The sequence below is a fragment of the Athene cunicularia genome (assembly GCF_003259725.1).
Source record: "Athene cunicularia isolate RWA chromosome 5 unlocalized genomic scaffold, athCun1 chr5_part1, whole genome shotgun sequence".
NCBI lineage: Eukaryota > Metazoa > Chordata > Aves > Strigiformes > Strigidae > Athene > Athene cunicularia.
Genome location: NW_020799101.1, coordinates 12,025,459 through 12,041,576, shown reverse-complemented (window position 1 = coordinate 12,041,576; position 16,118 = coordinate 12,025,459). Strand labels below are relative to the sequence as shown.

General features: G+C 41.0%; 1 protein-coding gene across 1 annotated transcript in view; it reads left to right on the top strand.

The window, feature by feature from the left end:
- The window catches only part of RCOR1 (REST corepressor 1), a 42,764-nt gene extending 29,639 nt beyond the window's left edge, over window positions 1–13,125 (top strand). Inside the window, exons 5-10 of the mRNA XM_026849752.1 lie at window positions 487–565; window positions 4,688–4,882; window positions 5,877–5,954; window positions 6,543–6,600; window positions 7,150–7,379; window positions 9,927–13,125. Coding sequence (XP_026705553.1) covers window positions 487–565; window positions 4,688–4,882; window positions 5,877–5,954; window positions 6,543–6,600; window positions 7,150–7,379; window positions 9,927–9,968 — 682 coding nt within the window. The 3' untranslated portion in view covers window positions 9,969–13,125. The remainder of the gene's footprint in view (window positions 1–486; window positions 566–4,687; window positions 4,883–5,876; window positions 5,955–6,542; window positions 6,601–7,149; window positions 7,380–9,926) is intronic.
- The last annotated feature ends 2,993 nt before the right edge of the window (window positions 13,126–16,118 follow it).

Below are 16,118 nucleotides of genomic sequence, written 5' to 3'. Positions count from 1 at the left end.
GGGGGGGGGGGGGGAACGACACCTCAAGCATTTTTTTAATGCTTGTTCTTGAGGGATTCTATTTTGCTAAATGTTAAGGCGTTGTGTGAAATCCATGCTTTAGTTATTTGCTGTAATTCTAAGTCTTTGTTTCTGTCTTGGTTTGCCTAAAGTTAGAATGCTCAATGTCTTACATTCTTTAAAACATAACTTGTGTAATCTATTTCATGTATCTTGCATTCAGCTGAGCAGACTTATTTTGCCTAAGTGTACTACTGAGATACCTTTCTTTCGTGGTCCCTAGCATCTTTACAATGAAGAATTTGTTGACTTAAAGACAAATAAACAAAAAACCCAATACAAAAAAAGCCCACCCCAATCCCCTAAAAAATCACACTGGGAATAAAACTAAGGAAAGCAGTTGCATTCATGCATTTCTTTTAACCTGCTATTTATAGAGAAAGAGCCTCACAAACTAATGCAGTACTGTTTGCTTTTGTCTTCCAGTGAGGATGAAATGGAGGAAGCAAATGGAAATAACCCCATTGATATTGAAGTTGAACAAAACAAGGAGAGTAAAAAGGAGGTATAATTCTTTTCTTACTGTTGTATAAACGAAAGTGTTTACTTACTAGCTACTTCATGTGGAAGCTGACAGTATCTAATTTTCTTTATTTGTGCTTTGTATAGTTGTCATACAAGAAAAGAAGAATTGTCTTCAGAATTATTCTTAAATCAAGACAAGTATAGACAAATAAGTTAATGGATGGAACTAGAAAATTTAAGACTTTACCATCCCATGATAATGTACTATGTGAATGTTTCTAATCTCTGACTCAAGGTTGGCTGTGTTAGCTTGAACCACCTTCAATGATGGTTTAAATCAACCTAACTGCTTGGAGTAGAAGTACTTCTGTCCCTACTGACATAGCTTGGTGGAGGGGAAATAAGTCTTCTAGTCTGTTCTAGGTAGACTAGCAAGAGCATGTTTACTTACACCTTAGATTCTAAGGTAAAATCTTGATGTGGCACCAGGATTGCAACTACAGTGGTGAACAGTATAGGAGAAAGCTTTTATGTGGCCAGTTCATTTTGTCTGGCAGAGGGTCCTTAAGCTGTTGTTATGTACAGAATATTTTGTCTTATTAAAACATAATACTTGTACCTCACTTCAAACACTTGAAATTAAGTGGCCATACAGTTTTAGATGGCAATAGAGCCACATAGGTACAACAATTTTGAAAGCCTAGTCTGTGATGCTTAACAGGAAAGTGTATACCTTATTTTCTTGTGTATAACCTGCTGGTTATCTGTTACTAAATAAAAAAGCCTTGATGTTCAGCAGCAGTGTGGGTTGTATGTGTGAGTGCTGCAGGAAGACATATACCTTAAGGCCTTTTCTCCTTGAAGTAGCCCCCTTTTCCTATTTTCTCATAGCCTGATTTTTCTCCCATAGTTATTCTCTTTCAATTTGTTTAACTTTTTTTTTGATAAAGCATATACGTAGGAAAAAACACTAGAATTATTCAAAACCAGGATTGTACGCAGGCAAAAACAAAAGCCCATAGCAGCTGCGTTGTCAGTCACTGTCGGTGGGATTAATTCCTCTAATAAATTATTTTGAATGGAAATAACTGAAAAATTACAGCATTCTAGTCTGTTCTTCACCCATGCCAGGGTGCTTTTCAGACTTTTCAGACAAGCTTAGCTGTTACTTCCACCAAAGGAAAGCATCCCTGATGACTTCCTAGGAGCAGAGTGGATGTGAAGCCACTTATGTTCACCCTTGCAAGAAGCTGAGTTCTCGGAAGCCTCAGTAAGACCCAAACTGTAAGGATTCTTATTGGGCTAAGTTGCAGCTGCATACTGCAGCTCTCCAGTGTCTTGTAAATAATTACTATCATAATCTCATCTCTTGAAAGTTTTGATTTCTCTGTAAGCTCTTTGAAAGCTTGCATCTGTAAGAGAGCTTCCTTCAATCTCCTTTATTACTGCTTCCTTCCCTACCGTGCTGATGTGCTCTGACCTTGCTGAAGAAGAAAGGAAGGTAGTTCTTTGCCAGGTTGGCTGCCTCTGTTGGAAGGCCAAACCAGAGCAAGACATTTTTGTAGAAAGTCATGTATGGGAGGAGGTTGTCTGCCCTCCCTGTCACTAATACAGGCCACAGCATGCTAACTGATCTGACAGAGATCACCAAAACTTGTGGAGCATGTGCAGTCTGACCATGTATGCAATGGCTGGCAGCCTTGTGGAGGTTCTTCTGGACAAGGATTGTACTGGTGGTAAAATGAAGCTGACAACCCACATAGTCTATTCAGAGTTAATTTGATTTGATTTTGCAGTACCTGAGCCTGGGTTGTTTGAAAATGCCTTGAGAGAGAGCAGGTATGCAGGAGGAAGGGCATATGTTCTTTCTTGATAGTTATGTTTCTTATAGTGATATGTCACTACATAGTGATGTGCCACTAGCCCGTGACTCTTACCGTAAAGAAACTCCCTGTCCTAACCCCACAGAGGTGGTTTTTCCAGCTCTGAGACATGTCAGTTACTGTATGACTTGCGGAGTAATACTGGGACTTCTCAGCATATCTGAAATCTCTCATCTGTTTCCTCTTTTGGGGATCATTGGAGGGGGAATCTTCCTTTTTTTTTTTTTTTTTTTAGTACTTTCAGTGTTAGTGCAACTGTTCAGGTTTCCTCAGATGGAGACTCCGTAATACTGAGGTCATGAACTAGAGCTTCTTCCCTGTTCCTGGAAAATCCTTCCTAATTCATCCTCTGCTTTTATATGACTTGAAATAGCTTGATCTTTTCTTTTTACACTCTGAAATCTGACGAAGGGAACCTTGTTTGCATTAATAGGTTTGTAAGACTGAAATGCACTGGATAGCAGTGGCAGCATCTAAATGAAGAGAAACACTACTAAATCCCTGCATTTTAATTCCCTCAGGTTTTTATGAATTCATTTAAATCTAGAGAGATGTGTGTGGCCAGGAAAGCAAGAGTTTCCAAGATATGTTAGACGTTCAAGTTGCCAGACCCTACACAATATCACTGGGGCCTAGAAGCATTTGGAGCTGTCAAAAGCCATTCTGCTGGAGCTCTGGCTTCTTGTCCACAACACAGGAGAGCTTCATATTCTTTCAACTGCGTAAAACAGTAATTTGAAATTGCTTTCATTTTCCTTAATGTTGAGGCTTCTTAGAAATCTGCACTGCAGGCATTGTGTGTTGGTCAGTCTACAGCCTGAACCTGTTGTGATGTATTACTGCATGATCCTGTGAAATTCTGTATGTAGATGAAATATAAATGAATCTGAAATATCTATCCATGTTGAATAATTTACCTGTCTCAGTTATCCATGCACTTGCTTCTGGAGTACAGAGCTTACCTCGCTTGTTCATAGCTAAACCAGTCTGGTTTCTTCTTCTCCCTACTCCTTTCTGCAGAAAGAAACAGGGTATCCATCCTGCAACAGCAGTAGTTATCACTTGCTACTGGGCTTGCCTTAGGCTTTGTCTCTCATGGACTCCTTTGCATTAAAGGAGGGAAGAAAAAAGTTGAGAACAGGGAATTGTCTGCATTATTGCTCTAACGTGGCTCTGGCCATTGAGCTCATAAGAGGGTAGGGTCCTCCAGTCTGCAGGAGGCAGAACGTTACGCTTAGGTCAGGCTTTGTGCTCAGCCTTATGTGGGTTTGAATGCAAGCATTTTAATGCTCATTAATGAGAAAATGCCACAGACTGTGTAGAAACTACATGTAGCTGCAAATTAGGAGGGAAACAATAGAGCTAAGTGAAGCCAATGTGTTTAAAGCTGGCAATGATCAAGGATTTCAGATGTGTGGCCTCCCTTCTCTCCTTTTTCTCTCCCTGCCATCCCTCTGTTCTGTGTTCTCGGCCAGGCTCTAGCCACTGGGTAATAAATCTTGGGTATGAGTTGCTTGTTGAAAATAACTTCTGGAAGAAATGGATTTAGTATTAGAGAATCAGATGTGCTCTTGAAGGATCTATAGTATAGTGTCCTAGTAGTCCTAGCTAATCTACCTGTTAGAGGGATGTGCCTAATTCTTTGCTTTAGACAGAAGTCATAAAAACAATTGTATGTGAAAGATTACCTTTTCTAAAAGAGATTTAAATTTTATTTGTGGTCAAAACTGCATCAGTTTAATGGAAAAGTTGATATATCAGTGCTGTGCAAGAAAACGGCTTCCAAGAAACTGCATAACGATCTAAGAATTACTTTGTAGTCACCTCACTCCTTTATCTTTAGTCTTTAAATAAATTTGGTTTATTCCTTCTCCTGTCTGACATGTAGAAAAACAAGTCTGTGTAAACTGTTCTAGTTGTGGTGTTATGCTGTCTCCAAACTCCACTTTGTTTCCTTCTGGTGCTCAGTTAAGTTGGCATGTTCAGGTCTGGTGATGGGAAAAAAAAAAAAAGTGTTTTGGAGTGTTTGAAAATAACGAATATTTAACTGCTGGAAAATTGGGCTTTTGTTTTCCAAATTGTGAATGGGCTGAGAAGACAACCAGTATCTCTGTAAACACTGAAAGCTGCCTAGAAGAGAGAGTTATGTGACAGTGTCTGTATGACATGCCATTCTCCAACCTTCAAGGATGGCTAAAGTCATAGAATTGCAGATTGGTTTGGGTTGGAAGGGACATCTAAAGATAATCTAGTTTTCTAAAATGACTGCTGTTTCCCAGGTGCCGCCTGCTGAAACTGTTCCTCAGGTGAAGAAGGAGAAGCACAGTACGCAGGCCAAGAACAGAGCAAAGAGGAAACCTCCTAAAGGAATGTTCCTCTCCCAAGAAGATGTGGAGGCTGTTTCTGCCAATGCAACAGCTGCTACCACTGTACTCAGACAACTGGACATGGAATTAGTCTCAATCAAACGACAGGTATGAATGGGATAGTTGAAGAATAACTGCTGTTTTTGGTAGTAGTGCCTGTCACAGTCTGCAAAGTTCACAGGAATTTGTAGCTTGACAGTGATGATGCACATCATTATGTGGCTTAATTGACAAGCTGCTACGCTTATGCTATGGACTAATGAAGCTCTGTGTTTTACACCTCTTATGTTTTAGTTCTGTGGGTGAGCCTACTTTATACCTAAATTAAAGCAGGAAAGTCCATTGCACTGACTTGAAGGAATGTTTATTGGTGCTTCGTGTTTCTTGCAGTTCAGAGTTTCTTATGTTTTAACTATGAACTTCCCTCAGATGACATTGGTTTCAGCAGTATCGATTTCCATCTGCAGCAGTCAGATTCCTTTGCTTTTTCCTATGATACTTTTGGAACAGGCAGATACATTTGTTTTATTCTTAGACATCATACAAGCTTTCCTACTTATCTTTTGCTTCCCTCATGGATCTGACTTAAACAAATGTTTTTCAAATATCTGTTAGTAAAGACAGGTTTACTACATAAGTTTATTTCCTAGATCTGAACGTTTTCACTGTTTTTAAAGCAGAGATCTGGCTCAAGCTCTTTAAACTTAATAGAATTGGTATTTTGGCCTAAAGCCTTTTTCTTGGCACTCTGGGAGAAGTGGAGCTCTCTAGCAGTCTGATTCATTACTTGTTGTGAACAGGGCCTTTCTTCTTATGCTAGGCTTTATACAGCCCTGAAAGTTGGGGCAGTTCTTACTCCAAATAACTTGCAGATAGGATAGATAGAGTAAATTAAATGGGATCCCCTGGTGTGCCAGCTGCTCCTGCATTCCTTTATTCCAATATAACAATTTCTTTTTGGAAAAGGGAGGTTGTGAGGAAAAGTGGAATGCTGAACTTGTGGGGCTCCTGCTGGGGCTGCTGGAAGAAGGCAAAGATATTTTCTTAATCCTTGTTAAAGGGATGACACGGGTTTTTTTTGTGTTTTTTTTTTTTTTTTCAGATTCAGAATATCAAACAGACAAACAGTGCGCTCAAAGAAAAACTTGAAGGTGATATAGAACAATACAGACTTCCAGAGGTAGGATCATTTTCTGACCTTTATCATGGAGCTCAGTGCTAATCTGTGTTTATGTACCACGGCTATTGGTGTTGCCAGTAAACTGGGACCAATGTTCTATTAGTTGTCAGTGTGAATCCAGACCATACTATACTTGCTGCTGTTGTGTAATGGAAGTGGGAGATGAGAAGAACGAGCAGTGTTTAACATGTTAATGGCCCATCTTTCTCTTGGCGCTTGGTGCTTTTGCTGTTTTCTTTCCAGCTCTGGCACCTCGTGTTGGAAATAATTTGACCAAGATTACAGAGGGTGTCTGTGATAAAAACAAGTAGGTGCTTTGGAAGAGTGTGGCTCTTGGTTATCTGCTCAGACCATTCTCTATCTTTTTGTATTACCGTGACTTACAGGCATAGTGTATGTCACAGTTAACTGGATGGATGCCATACACAGTTCTTTATATCAAAAACATCATTGCTACTAAAAGGAAAGACACAGTTTGACTAGCAGTTAATTTCTTGTTGTGCTTTTTGTGAGGTTTTTATGAGCTCATATACAAGTGAAAGTTGTTGCTTATGTAAATTGAGTTGCCTAATTCTTTTGGGTGTCTAGGTCGTTCAGAAATTTAATGCGCGTTGGACCACGGATGAGCAGCTTCTTGCTGTGCAAGGTATGGCATTACAAGTCTATTTGTACTTCAGTTGGTGATAATCAAAATTCTGCTGCATTTCAGAGCTGTGTTTCCCTTCAGTGGCTGGTGGAGGATTTTGACATTGCTGTGTGTTAATGCACAAAGGATGGAATTGAACAAGGAAACCATACTGCCCCTTCCCCTCCCCAGGCAGTATAAATTGCACCATATGAATGTTTGCAAATAATCTCTGCTTGTCCAAGCTTTCAGAAAGTGAAACTACTGAGGGCACTGCTATGCTCTCTGCCTGCATAATGTCTCAAGTAGTACAGGCAGATTTACCCAGGTCTTCTAGATTTGGCATTACCCATCTTTATTACACCTCAGTTCTCCAGGGCTAGTCCTAAATGTGTCTTGTGCCCAATTTAGACTCCACACACCCCCCCAACCCCGCCCTGGATTAATCTGAGAAAGGCTTGAAACCTTGACAGAAGTTCAGCTTCAGCTCCTTATGCTGTGACTTGAGCCTGATTTGTGGTCTTTGTGGAAATAACAGATTGCTTTTGGTTTTCTTTTTGTTGCTTTTAGCAATTAGGAAATATGGCCGAGACTTTCAGGCGATCTCTGATGTGATTGGAAACAAATCTGTGGTGCAAGTGAAAAACTTTTTTGTAAATTATCGACGTCGTTTCAACATAGATGAAGTTCTACAGGAGTGGGAGGCAGAGCATGGCAAAGAGGAGACAAACGGAACCAATAGCCAGAAGCCTGTAAAATCCCCTGACAATTCCACTAAAATGTCCGAAGAGGAAGATGAGGTAAATCCAATTTAAAAGTCACATAAAATTCCCAATCTGATCTTGTTTCAGAGAAATGTGTATATATGTATACTTTCTGCAAAAGCCATTTTTGACAATCTTCACTCTGAGCATATTTCACTTCCTCTGGATATACAGATTCCAGTACTGGTTTTGGGAACTGGTAATTCCAGACATACATGAAAGTGGAAAGAGAACAGTTAATTTGCAGCCCTCTGACAGTATCTGTATCTCATCAGCAGATGGACATTTTAATGCCTCTTGCTGCCGAAACATCTGTATCTCACTTGGATGTTTTCCCTGCACTCAGTTCTCCAAGCTGTTCTAGGTTTGGCTTTGTGGGACCATACAGTCTTCTGAGGCAAAGCTCACTCTTTCATTTTTGACGATGGAGTGGTTTCACTCGGGGGAAGACAGCTATAAACAAGGCGAATGTGTGAAACTGTTCACTCTGGAATTACCTAGAGACAAAGTTTCCTTGATTTTACAGCAGTTTCTGTGAAGACAGAAATTCTAGAAACAGCCTCTCCTTGATGGAGCTTCATGGAGATAACACTTCTCCAAAGACAATGTGTGTTTAAAGTTATCTAAGACTGTAGAATGTTTAAATATGAAAGGTGCAAATACGTAATATTAACACAGTCTTGCAGAAGAAAACCCCACTAGGGTTTGCATGTTAAAAATGTCTGATCTAGGGCTCCCTTTGACCTAATTTTATAAGACGGCTTGGCACAAAAGCCCAATCTTCTAAATGCAAGCACAGTCAATAGCATAAGGCAAATTTTGGTCTCACATGGACTGAAGACATCTCAGTGTACTGTATATTTTTGTTGCCCTGATTATGGTTGGCTCACTTATACTCTCTGAATGTCAACATACAACTTAATTGCTTCACAAATCCTAATAATGTGTTAATCAAAGATGCTTATATATGGGGACTAGGTCCAAAGGTATGACAGATGAACAAAACCAAACTCAAAGCACTTGCCTTCTCAGAAGGGTGTGAGTGAAATTGTCCTCTATTTTCCAGAATTGAGAGGTGGAACAAAAAAGCAATGATACTAGTATATAGCCACCCATTTGAAAGACAGGTGGCTTGTCACTGCCTTTTCCTGTGACCAGTAGAGCGGTATCTGTTAGCAGTGCAGAGCTTTGCTCTGAACCCTCTGAGATTCTTCCGGGCTTTAAATGCACCCTTGCTTCTGAGGTTACCATCAAAAAAGAGTATCACTCGAGATAGAAAGAAAAAAGTGTTGGGTTGCAGCAGGAACTGGAGTGTGCTGATGTGGCCAAGTGTGTGGATACTGGAGCAATGAGGATCCCAGACAAATTAGCACAGGAGGAAGGAGAGTGTAGGCATAACAGCATGGTCTGGTGAAATGTCTGGTGGAGCAGCAGTTGTGATCCCCAAACTAGTGATGGAAAGTGCCCGGGCTGGAGATGAGAAAGTGCTGAATAGTGGAAGAGGGACCAAAATAATAGGCTGGTGGGACTAGTTACAAAGCCTAGAGAAAAGGCAGCTATCGCCAGTTGGGCAATTCAGTGTGCCCTGCAGTACAGTAAGGGATGAGGGCAGAGCCTGCCTGCACCAGGCTGACCCAGGCAGGGTGACAGTGAGCTGCCAGCCATGACACACCATGTATGCCTTACACTAGCACCATGTGGCTTGTGGTTCTTCATAATGCCTCTTCTGGACAGTAGGAACTGATGTGTCACGGCTGGGAGGAGGAAGGTGCTGGCAGCATGGAGGGGATTTTAACTACCAAGCTTGCAGCTTTTTATAAAAATGCATGAGGAAGAGACACGGGGGTGTTGCACAGTGGACATCTAATGGCCACCATTCTCTCTGAGCACATCAGACATTGCCTCTCAGGCTGGCTTCAGGGGTAACACAAGCACAGTGCTGACTGGGTGCCTGTCTGAGCAGTTCTGGGGGCAAAGTGAAATGTCATTTGGATTATCACATAAGTGATACATATGGGCTAGGAGAGGGGATCCTGGTCCCTCCCGAGCTGCGCAGTATTATGCAGCTGGTGCCTGCTTCTGAGAGTACTTGCACAGGCAGCTGGTCAAGTCAGGTGGACTCAGTCAGCAGTAGCCAGGAGAAGACTTTGGCTGAACGCTGCAGTCCCTTGGGTGCTTTCCCCCCGGCATGCCTTGACTACCTGGCGGCCAGCCTAGAAAAAGCTTTGTCAGCCCTCTGACTGCTCTGGGCTTTCCCCTTCAGTGTGTTTTCATAGTGAGTGACTGCAGTTCCTTTTTTTGTTGTGTTTTTTTTTTTTCTTTTTGAGGGAGGGAGGTGAGACTGCTGATTATAAAGCAGCCTCAATTCCAGTTTTAATTCTTCTGTGTTTACATTCCCAACAAATCCCGGTGTGGTTCAGAATAGAGGAAGCTGCTGTGATTCCTCCCGTGCGCGAAAGTTGTCAGTCTTGTCGCTTTCAGTACCACAGATCTGGGGTGAAGTTTGGAGATGCAAGAAAGCCTATGTGTATTCATTTTTAAACTAAACGTCTCCTTTTTCTCCCCCCTCCCCCTTCCCTCCAGGCTACTTCTGTTCTTGATGTCAGATATGCATCTGCTTCGTGAGAAGGTGCTGTAGCCTAGAACAATTTGTGTTGACTACTGTGTTATCCAGGATATCAGGTATTAGCAAACCTCAGACAGCCATCTGCATCATATCTGTGGACAAGCAGCTATTACCAAAAAAAGGCAAACGCTTCCAGTCCTGTGCTACATCTGCCTTAATCTCCCCTCATTCCTCCATACTGCCTCCACTTTCTATCAAAAGCACCCAGGTAGCTCAGCTTTCCATTTCATCAACGTCCTGCTTAAGCACGGGGATTTCTAGAACCAGTAACATCTGTCTCTTGACAATTGGACTAATTTTGACCAACCTGCAAAACAAGGATCTCCTTAGCAGCCCCACAGTGACTCTACACATTAGGAATTCTTATAATATTTGGTCCGTAGGGTATAAGTATGTATTGCTGCATGGCCTTGTGGTCTCCGCTTCCTGTGTATTCTTACGATGACACTATTATTAGTGAGCTTTCTGTAAAGGAGAGGCCTGTGCACATACCAACGGTGTCAGGTTTGTTCTGAAATGACAGGGCACGTTAACAAGCAATCTTAAGTAATGCAAAGTGATAGGAAATGTTATTTCTAAGGTTTCATCAGTCCAAGGCTGTAGATGTTAACTCATTAAACTTCTGGTTTGTGCAATTCTTTCCACTGTATTTGTGTGTTCTTGCTTCATAGAAAGCTCCCTAATTGAGAATTTTACTCCTGTATATTTTAATGGCTTTTATTTAGTGCAAAAGGGAATAAATAACCTGAAACTGTTTGATACGCTATTTAACCCCTGGCATTCAGCATTTGCATTGTAACTTGTTAAATGAGTGCTACACAACTTTCTTTTTCCTGATCCTCTGTGGGATTAAGTCAAAACAACTTTCTCTGGTGCCTCTCCTTTTGGAATATGTGCCTTTTTACATTTGGCTACCATAGGTCACTCTCTGTCCCAGTGTCTCATTCCTCTTCAGAGCGCTGTTTGCCAAAGACATCAAACTACTTCTCCCACTGGAAGTCTGGACAAGGGTTGGAGCACAAAATTCAACCTTCAGGTACTTTTTGGTCTCTTGGAAGTTTAATGGAGAAGAACTGGGTTAATTTCATTGGCCATTTTAACCCTTCTGAAGCACACATCGCTTTCATGTTCTCAACCAAAATATGCAATTTGAAATCTAAGAGGTGCTTTTCCAAATACTTGGTGCACGCAGCTTTCAAATCCCCAGCCCTCTGCTCAGATAACCTGTGCTGTGGCCTATCTGGCTGACTTGAACTGGAGCTGTTCTTCAAAGTCCTGTATGAGGACTTAGCACCTTGAACAAGGTAGTTAGCTGCTGGCTGCTGAGCAGACAGTGTTCAGAGAAGCTGGAAGCTGCAGTATTACGTCTTGTCCAGTGGAAAGCTGCAAAATAACACTAGTCACAAAGCATTTAAAAATGGTTAATGTAGTGATGTTGGAAGAAACCACCATGTGTCTTTGCGGGTGAAAAAAAAGGACCTTCTTTGCCTCCCTTCCTCTACGTAGGGTTTAAGCCAAGATGGCACAGAGCAACGTGTGGCACCAGCCTTCTAACACAACCTGAAATGAGCTAGTCCACATCCTGGCCTGCAGCTGAGGTGCTGCAGGTTGGAGTCTAGCCCTGAACTTGGTGCTGATTTTTGAGCTGCTGGGCTGTGCCATGTTGTGTGCTGTGACTGCTCTTTTTTTTATATCGAAGTGGGGTAGACTAATGCCAGCTGGCTAATAGCCAGCTGTGGCTGCACTGCCTGCAGGGTAGACACAACCCAAGAAAGGCAGGGGAGGTAGCCCCATGTACTCCTGAGGTGGTCTCCTTAGGCCTTGTGTGTGGAAAGTAATTCAACATCAGAAATCAAGCAACAACAAGTAGGCGAAGGAGCAGATAGGCATTTCTTATGAACCCAAAAAGGGCCTGTTTCAGCCACTTTGTGGCTGTTTCTGAGTAGTTTCATTCTGGTAGCCCCAGACTGATCCTTTGAGGTGATGGTAGGATGGAAGGGATCCTCGGTATGGGGAACCTGTAATCCCAAGTTTGTGTCAACATCTCTAAAGCTGTTGATGTGAACTGGCAGCTTTGTGGGCCCCGCGGATATTTCTTCAGTCCTGTGACAGTTGGAGTTGGGAGTTTCTTGTGGGAAAGGACACTAGTTGTTAGCCAGTGTGAATGGATTAAAGACCGGGCAAATAGCACTGTGAATTCACCTGACAGTTCTGGTGTAAAGCAATGCCACTTATTAGAAATACTCTAGTATTAAACCTTCTGCACAGTACCAATGCACGGAGATGGGTCCTCGCCAGTGTGAGGGTTCTGTGAATTTGCATCCAGGCTGGTGAATCTCATCAAGACAGGCTTCTACTGGCGAGGGAAGTTACCTGTGAGGACTTTTCATCGGATTTTGCCCTCAAATCTGTCCATCTTATGATCAGAAAAGTTGTGTTTTGGCTTCATCCCCAAGGGGTAGGGGGAAAACATGTATAATTCATGATATTAGGAAGAAAAAAGTTGTTTAATTACTTTTCAGTTGACTGCTATCTTATTGTAGTTGATACATACAATATAATAGCACTGTATCTTAAACGTTTAGTTTTTTTACATTCTCTTTAACTATATTTTTAAGTGCGATAAACATTTTAGCTTTTGAAAGTTTAAATGGTTTAGGTGAAGACCCTCTTTTTCTTCTTAAATGGGTCAAGCATTAGATACATTAACTGGTTGCATTCTGATTAGAAGGGTCCACAAAGATAACTGCATAAGATAGAATATTCACTTAAATTTTGTTTCTTAAACTATCAATGTGAATGTCATAATTATATATATTTTGTGGAAAATGGGAAATTATTTCTCCTAAGTATAAGTTATTGTGCAAAATATGGTATCGTTAAAGAAAATGATAGTTTAAGTTTTAGTTTTAGGAATCTGAAAGATATAAAAGTGTATTGCATATGCATAAACAAATTTCATTTGTTCTATTTAATTTTTATGTAGTTGTGTAAAGTGCTAGGTAACTTCTTTTTTCGCTTATCCAATAAAACAACCTTGTTACTTGAATATTCGTGTTTAACTGGTTTGAAACAGTGATCAATTTTTGTAATATAATCTTTTAACCAAGGGGAAAAAAAAAAACCATGCCTCAGTTGTGCTTAACAATATAGCAACAATGTACAATCAGATGCTTAAGACCATAGTAGCCATAACTGGTAGTACGACCACAATGGTTGTCTTGATATATTTAATACCAATGGGGATAATGAATTCTTAATATATTTTTACAAGTTCGCAACCAGGAAGACCCCATAAATATCCACTAGAACACTTTTTTAATAGTTAATATAAGAGTGAAACTCTTACTCTCTTAAAGCAGTGTCCTGACAAACATTTTTCTTTCCTGTACAAATACATCTGAAACGTTATGTATTAAAATATGCTCATTGTCACTTTAAAGTTCAGTTTTTATTCTCTAAATTGCTAACATTCTGTTGGTATTCTTGCACACCAAATATGAGCCAAACAGTGCATTACACTAACTTGATCACTGGATTTGCAGACATAAACCTCCAAGTCAATGGAAGCGCAAAAATATTGTAGGAAATGTTTCTGAAAACGCGTTTCTTCAGATCTGTATAAAGTTATGCATAGCCCATCTAGTGATGAGTGGCCTGATATTTACTCTTTACAAGAAGAAGAAAACTTATTTTTATTAGCTCCAGCTTGTCTCCAGCAAGTCAAAATCTCTAGTGATCTTGTGCAATGCCCCTAAAGCGAATACTTTCTGCCACTCCCTGGATTAATGCAGCTTTTCCTGTTGATAGTAAAGCACAATTGCAGTGAAAGTTACAGTTCAGAAAATGGAAGGTCAGTATAGTCTATGCATGTTGTATAATAATGAGTGTTTACATTCATATTCTCCTAAAATAAAATTTATACTGGAGTGTATAGTATTCCATTATGTAGATTTTATCAATTTTGTTAACTGCTTATAGATTGCTTAAAAGAAGTTTTTTCAAGATTTTAAAAGATGTATAAGGTTAAGTTTGCAAATATAATGGAAATGCTGTATAGCTTTTGAAGTGATAAAATACTTGTTGGGATTTTAAAGAAAGTATGTTGTCATAATGCTGTTGTAAGTAATATTTTAAATGTCTTTTTTGCCTGTTTTCTATTATTCAGCACACTTACTGTGATGAATGTTCATAGCATTATAAAATTGCTTAGCCACTGAAAAGTAACATTTGGTTTTGAATTATTTTACTGTATGAGGAGTTATAGTGGGGTAAATTCCTTTGTGAAATTCTACATAATTCATTTTTCTATTATTTCCAATGTTTGCTGACATCAAATAAAATTTTTTCAAGCCATTGATGTAATAAAATATGTAGTAAAGTGTTATTGCTGTAAAATGTGATTCTGAAATGTAATTGATCCCCTCCCTTTCAAATTTTGGCCCAGAGAACCGGCCGGAGTTTGCCCCTTTCTGTGTTGCGTTGTCCGCATGTAGGCAGCCTTGGGGCTGGAGCCAGCAGGCGGAGCCCTGTGCTCTTGGGACGCTGGAGCAGCCTTTAGGACACTGCTCCTGGCGGGAGCTGCCTGGTGCAGTTCATGCCAGCGGCCCTGCAGAGACATCTGCTCCTTTTTTGATGGTGCAGCATATTCGTTCCCTGGGCCACGCAGCCATGTGGCATGGTGTTGCCTTCAGGTAACAGCTCTTGTGTGGGGGACGCGGTGGGACTTGGGGTGCCGGCTGGTCTTGAGGGGGTAGAGTCTCACTTGTAGGGAATGGATGGAGACTAGCTGACGGTGTCATTGCTATTGTAATGAGGACCTGGAGATTAAACTTCTGCCTCCAAAGAACTAGCACTTGGCTGTACAACTTACCAAGATTGTCATCTTTGTCCTGCAGCGAAGGGAATGCATTAAAAACATACAGGAAAAGGCAACTCTTACCCTTGAAGCTTATCAGCGTGCAGATGTTGCTATCCCAGATGCTCAGAATGGCAAGAAATTTTGCACTGAGGTTGAACCTTGGGATTTGCAGGAAGGTAATATTTTCTGTTGTCACATGCTGAGCGCAGCTAAATGCAGAAGCACAGACAAGACATTCCAGGGCAGTTTGGGGGAAGCTTCTTTGTGCGGTGTCCTTACATTCAACGGGAAGGGTGCCAGCAATGCTCTGTGACTCTGGGTGGGTGGTGGTGGCACAGGACAAGTGACAAGGAGTTTTCTGCTTTGCTCCCATGTGTTAAAGCAGAACTAACAAGCAAGACAGCAGGATACTGTGGTCATTTCCAATGCTATAGTGTATGGAGGGCAGGATTTAGTCGTGCCTTTCTATATTGCAAAGCTGGGAGGGTGGGAGGGAGACAGGCTTGGGGTTTTGGAAGCACTTTTAGGAGTTGAGAGTGTTGCCTTACTAGAAAGCATTTTTGTAATTTTCCTGGTGGTAGAGAATATGGTACTAGCATTGTAAGGTAGTGATCTGCTCTTTTAGCAGAGTTTGACTCTCATAACCTTCAATACAAACCAGCCCTTCCTGCCCATGTGCCCCTACAACCCCAAAGAGAAATAAAAAAGAAGGAACTTCCCCTCCTTTCACTCAGAGAGCATAAGCAGGTGAGAAAATGGGAACTTTCTCTGCCCAAATACATACCTGAAGAATCTCCTGAGGAGTCTAGAAGCAAAGGTAAAGTAGTTTGGTAATGCCACTGGGTTTTAAAAACACAGGTGCTACATATCTGCCTAGTAATGGTGTATGTATTTGTAAATGGGAATGCAGTGTTGAATTAATGCTGAATGGAGTTAAAAGGCTGTATTTAGTATTCTGATAAGCTCTTTCCTATGTAAACAGATTAGCATCTGATAACTTCCAGCAATGAAGTCTTAAGGCATCAGCATTCCAGCAAATGCTGTGGTTTAGACTTTTAAGGTCTGACCTTAATTAAGCTTTGAATCTTAACTAAGAGTTGAGAGTGTGTGTATGTGGGGAAATTTTCCAGAACACATGTATGTGTCTTCCAGGCCTTTCCCACCTCTGCAAGCTGTGGAGTATGAACAGCACAGCAGCTCTGAGCACTTCTCCCTTAGGATAGGAGCTGGAGTTCGGGCTGAAAGGGACAGTTCAGTGTTGGTGCTGTTTGTGTGCTGAGATCTTAAT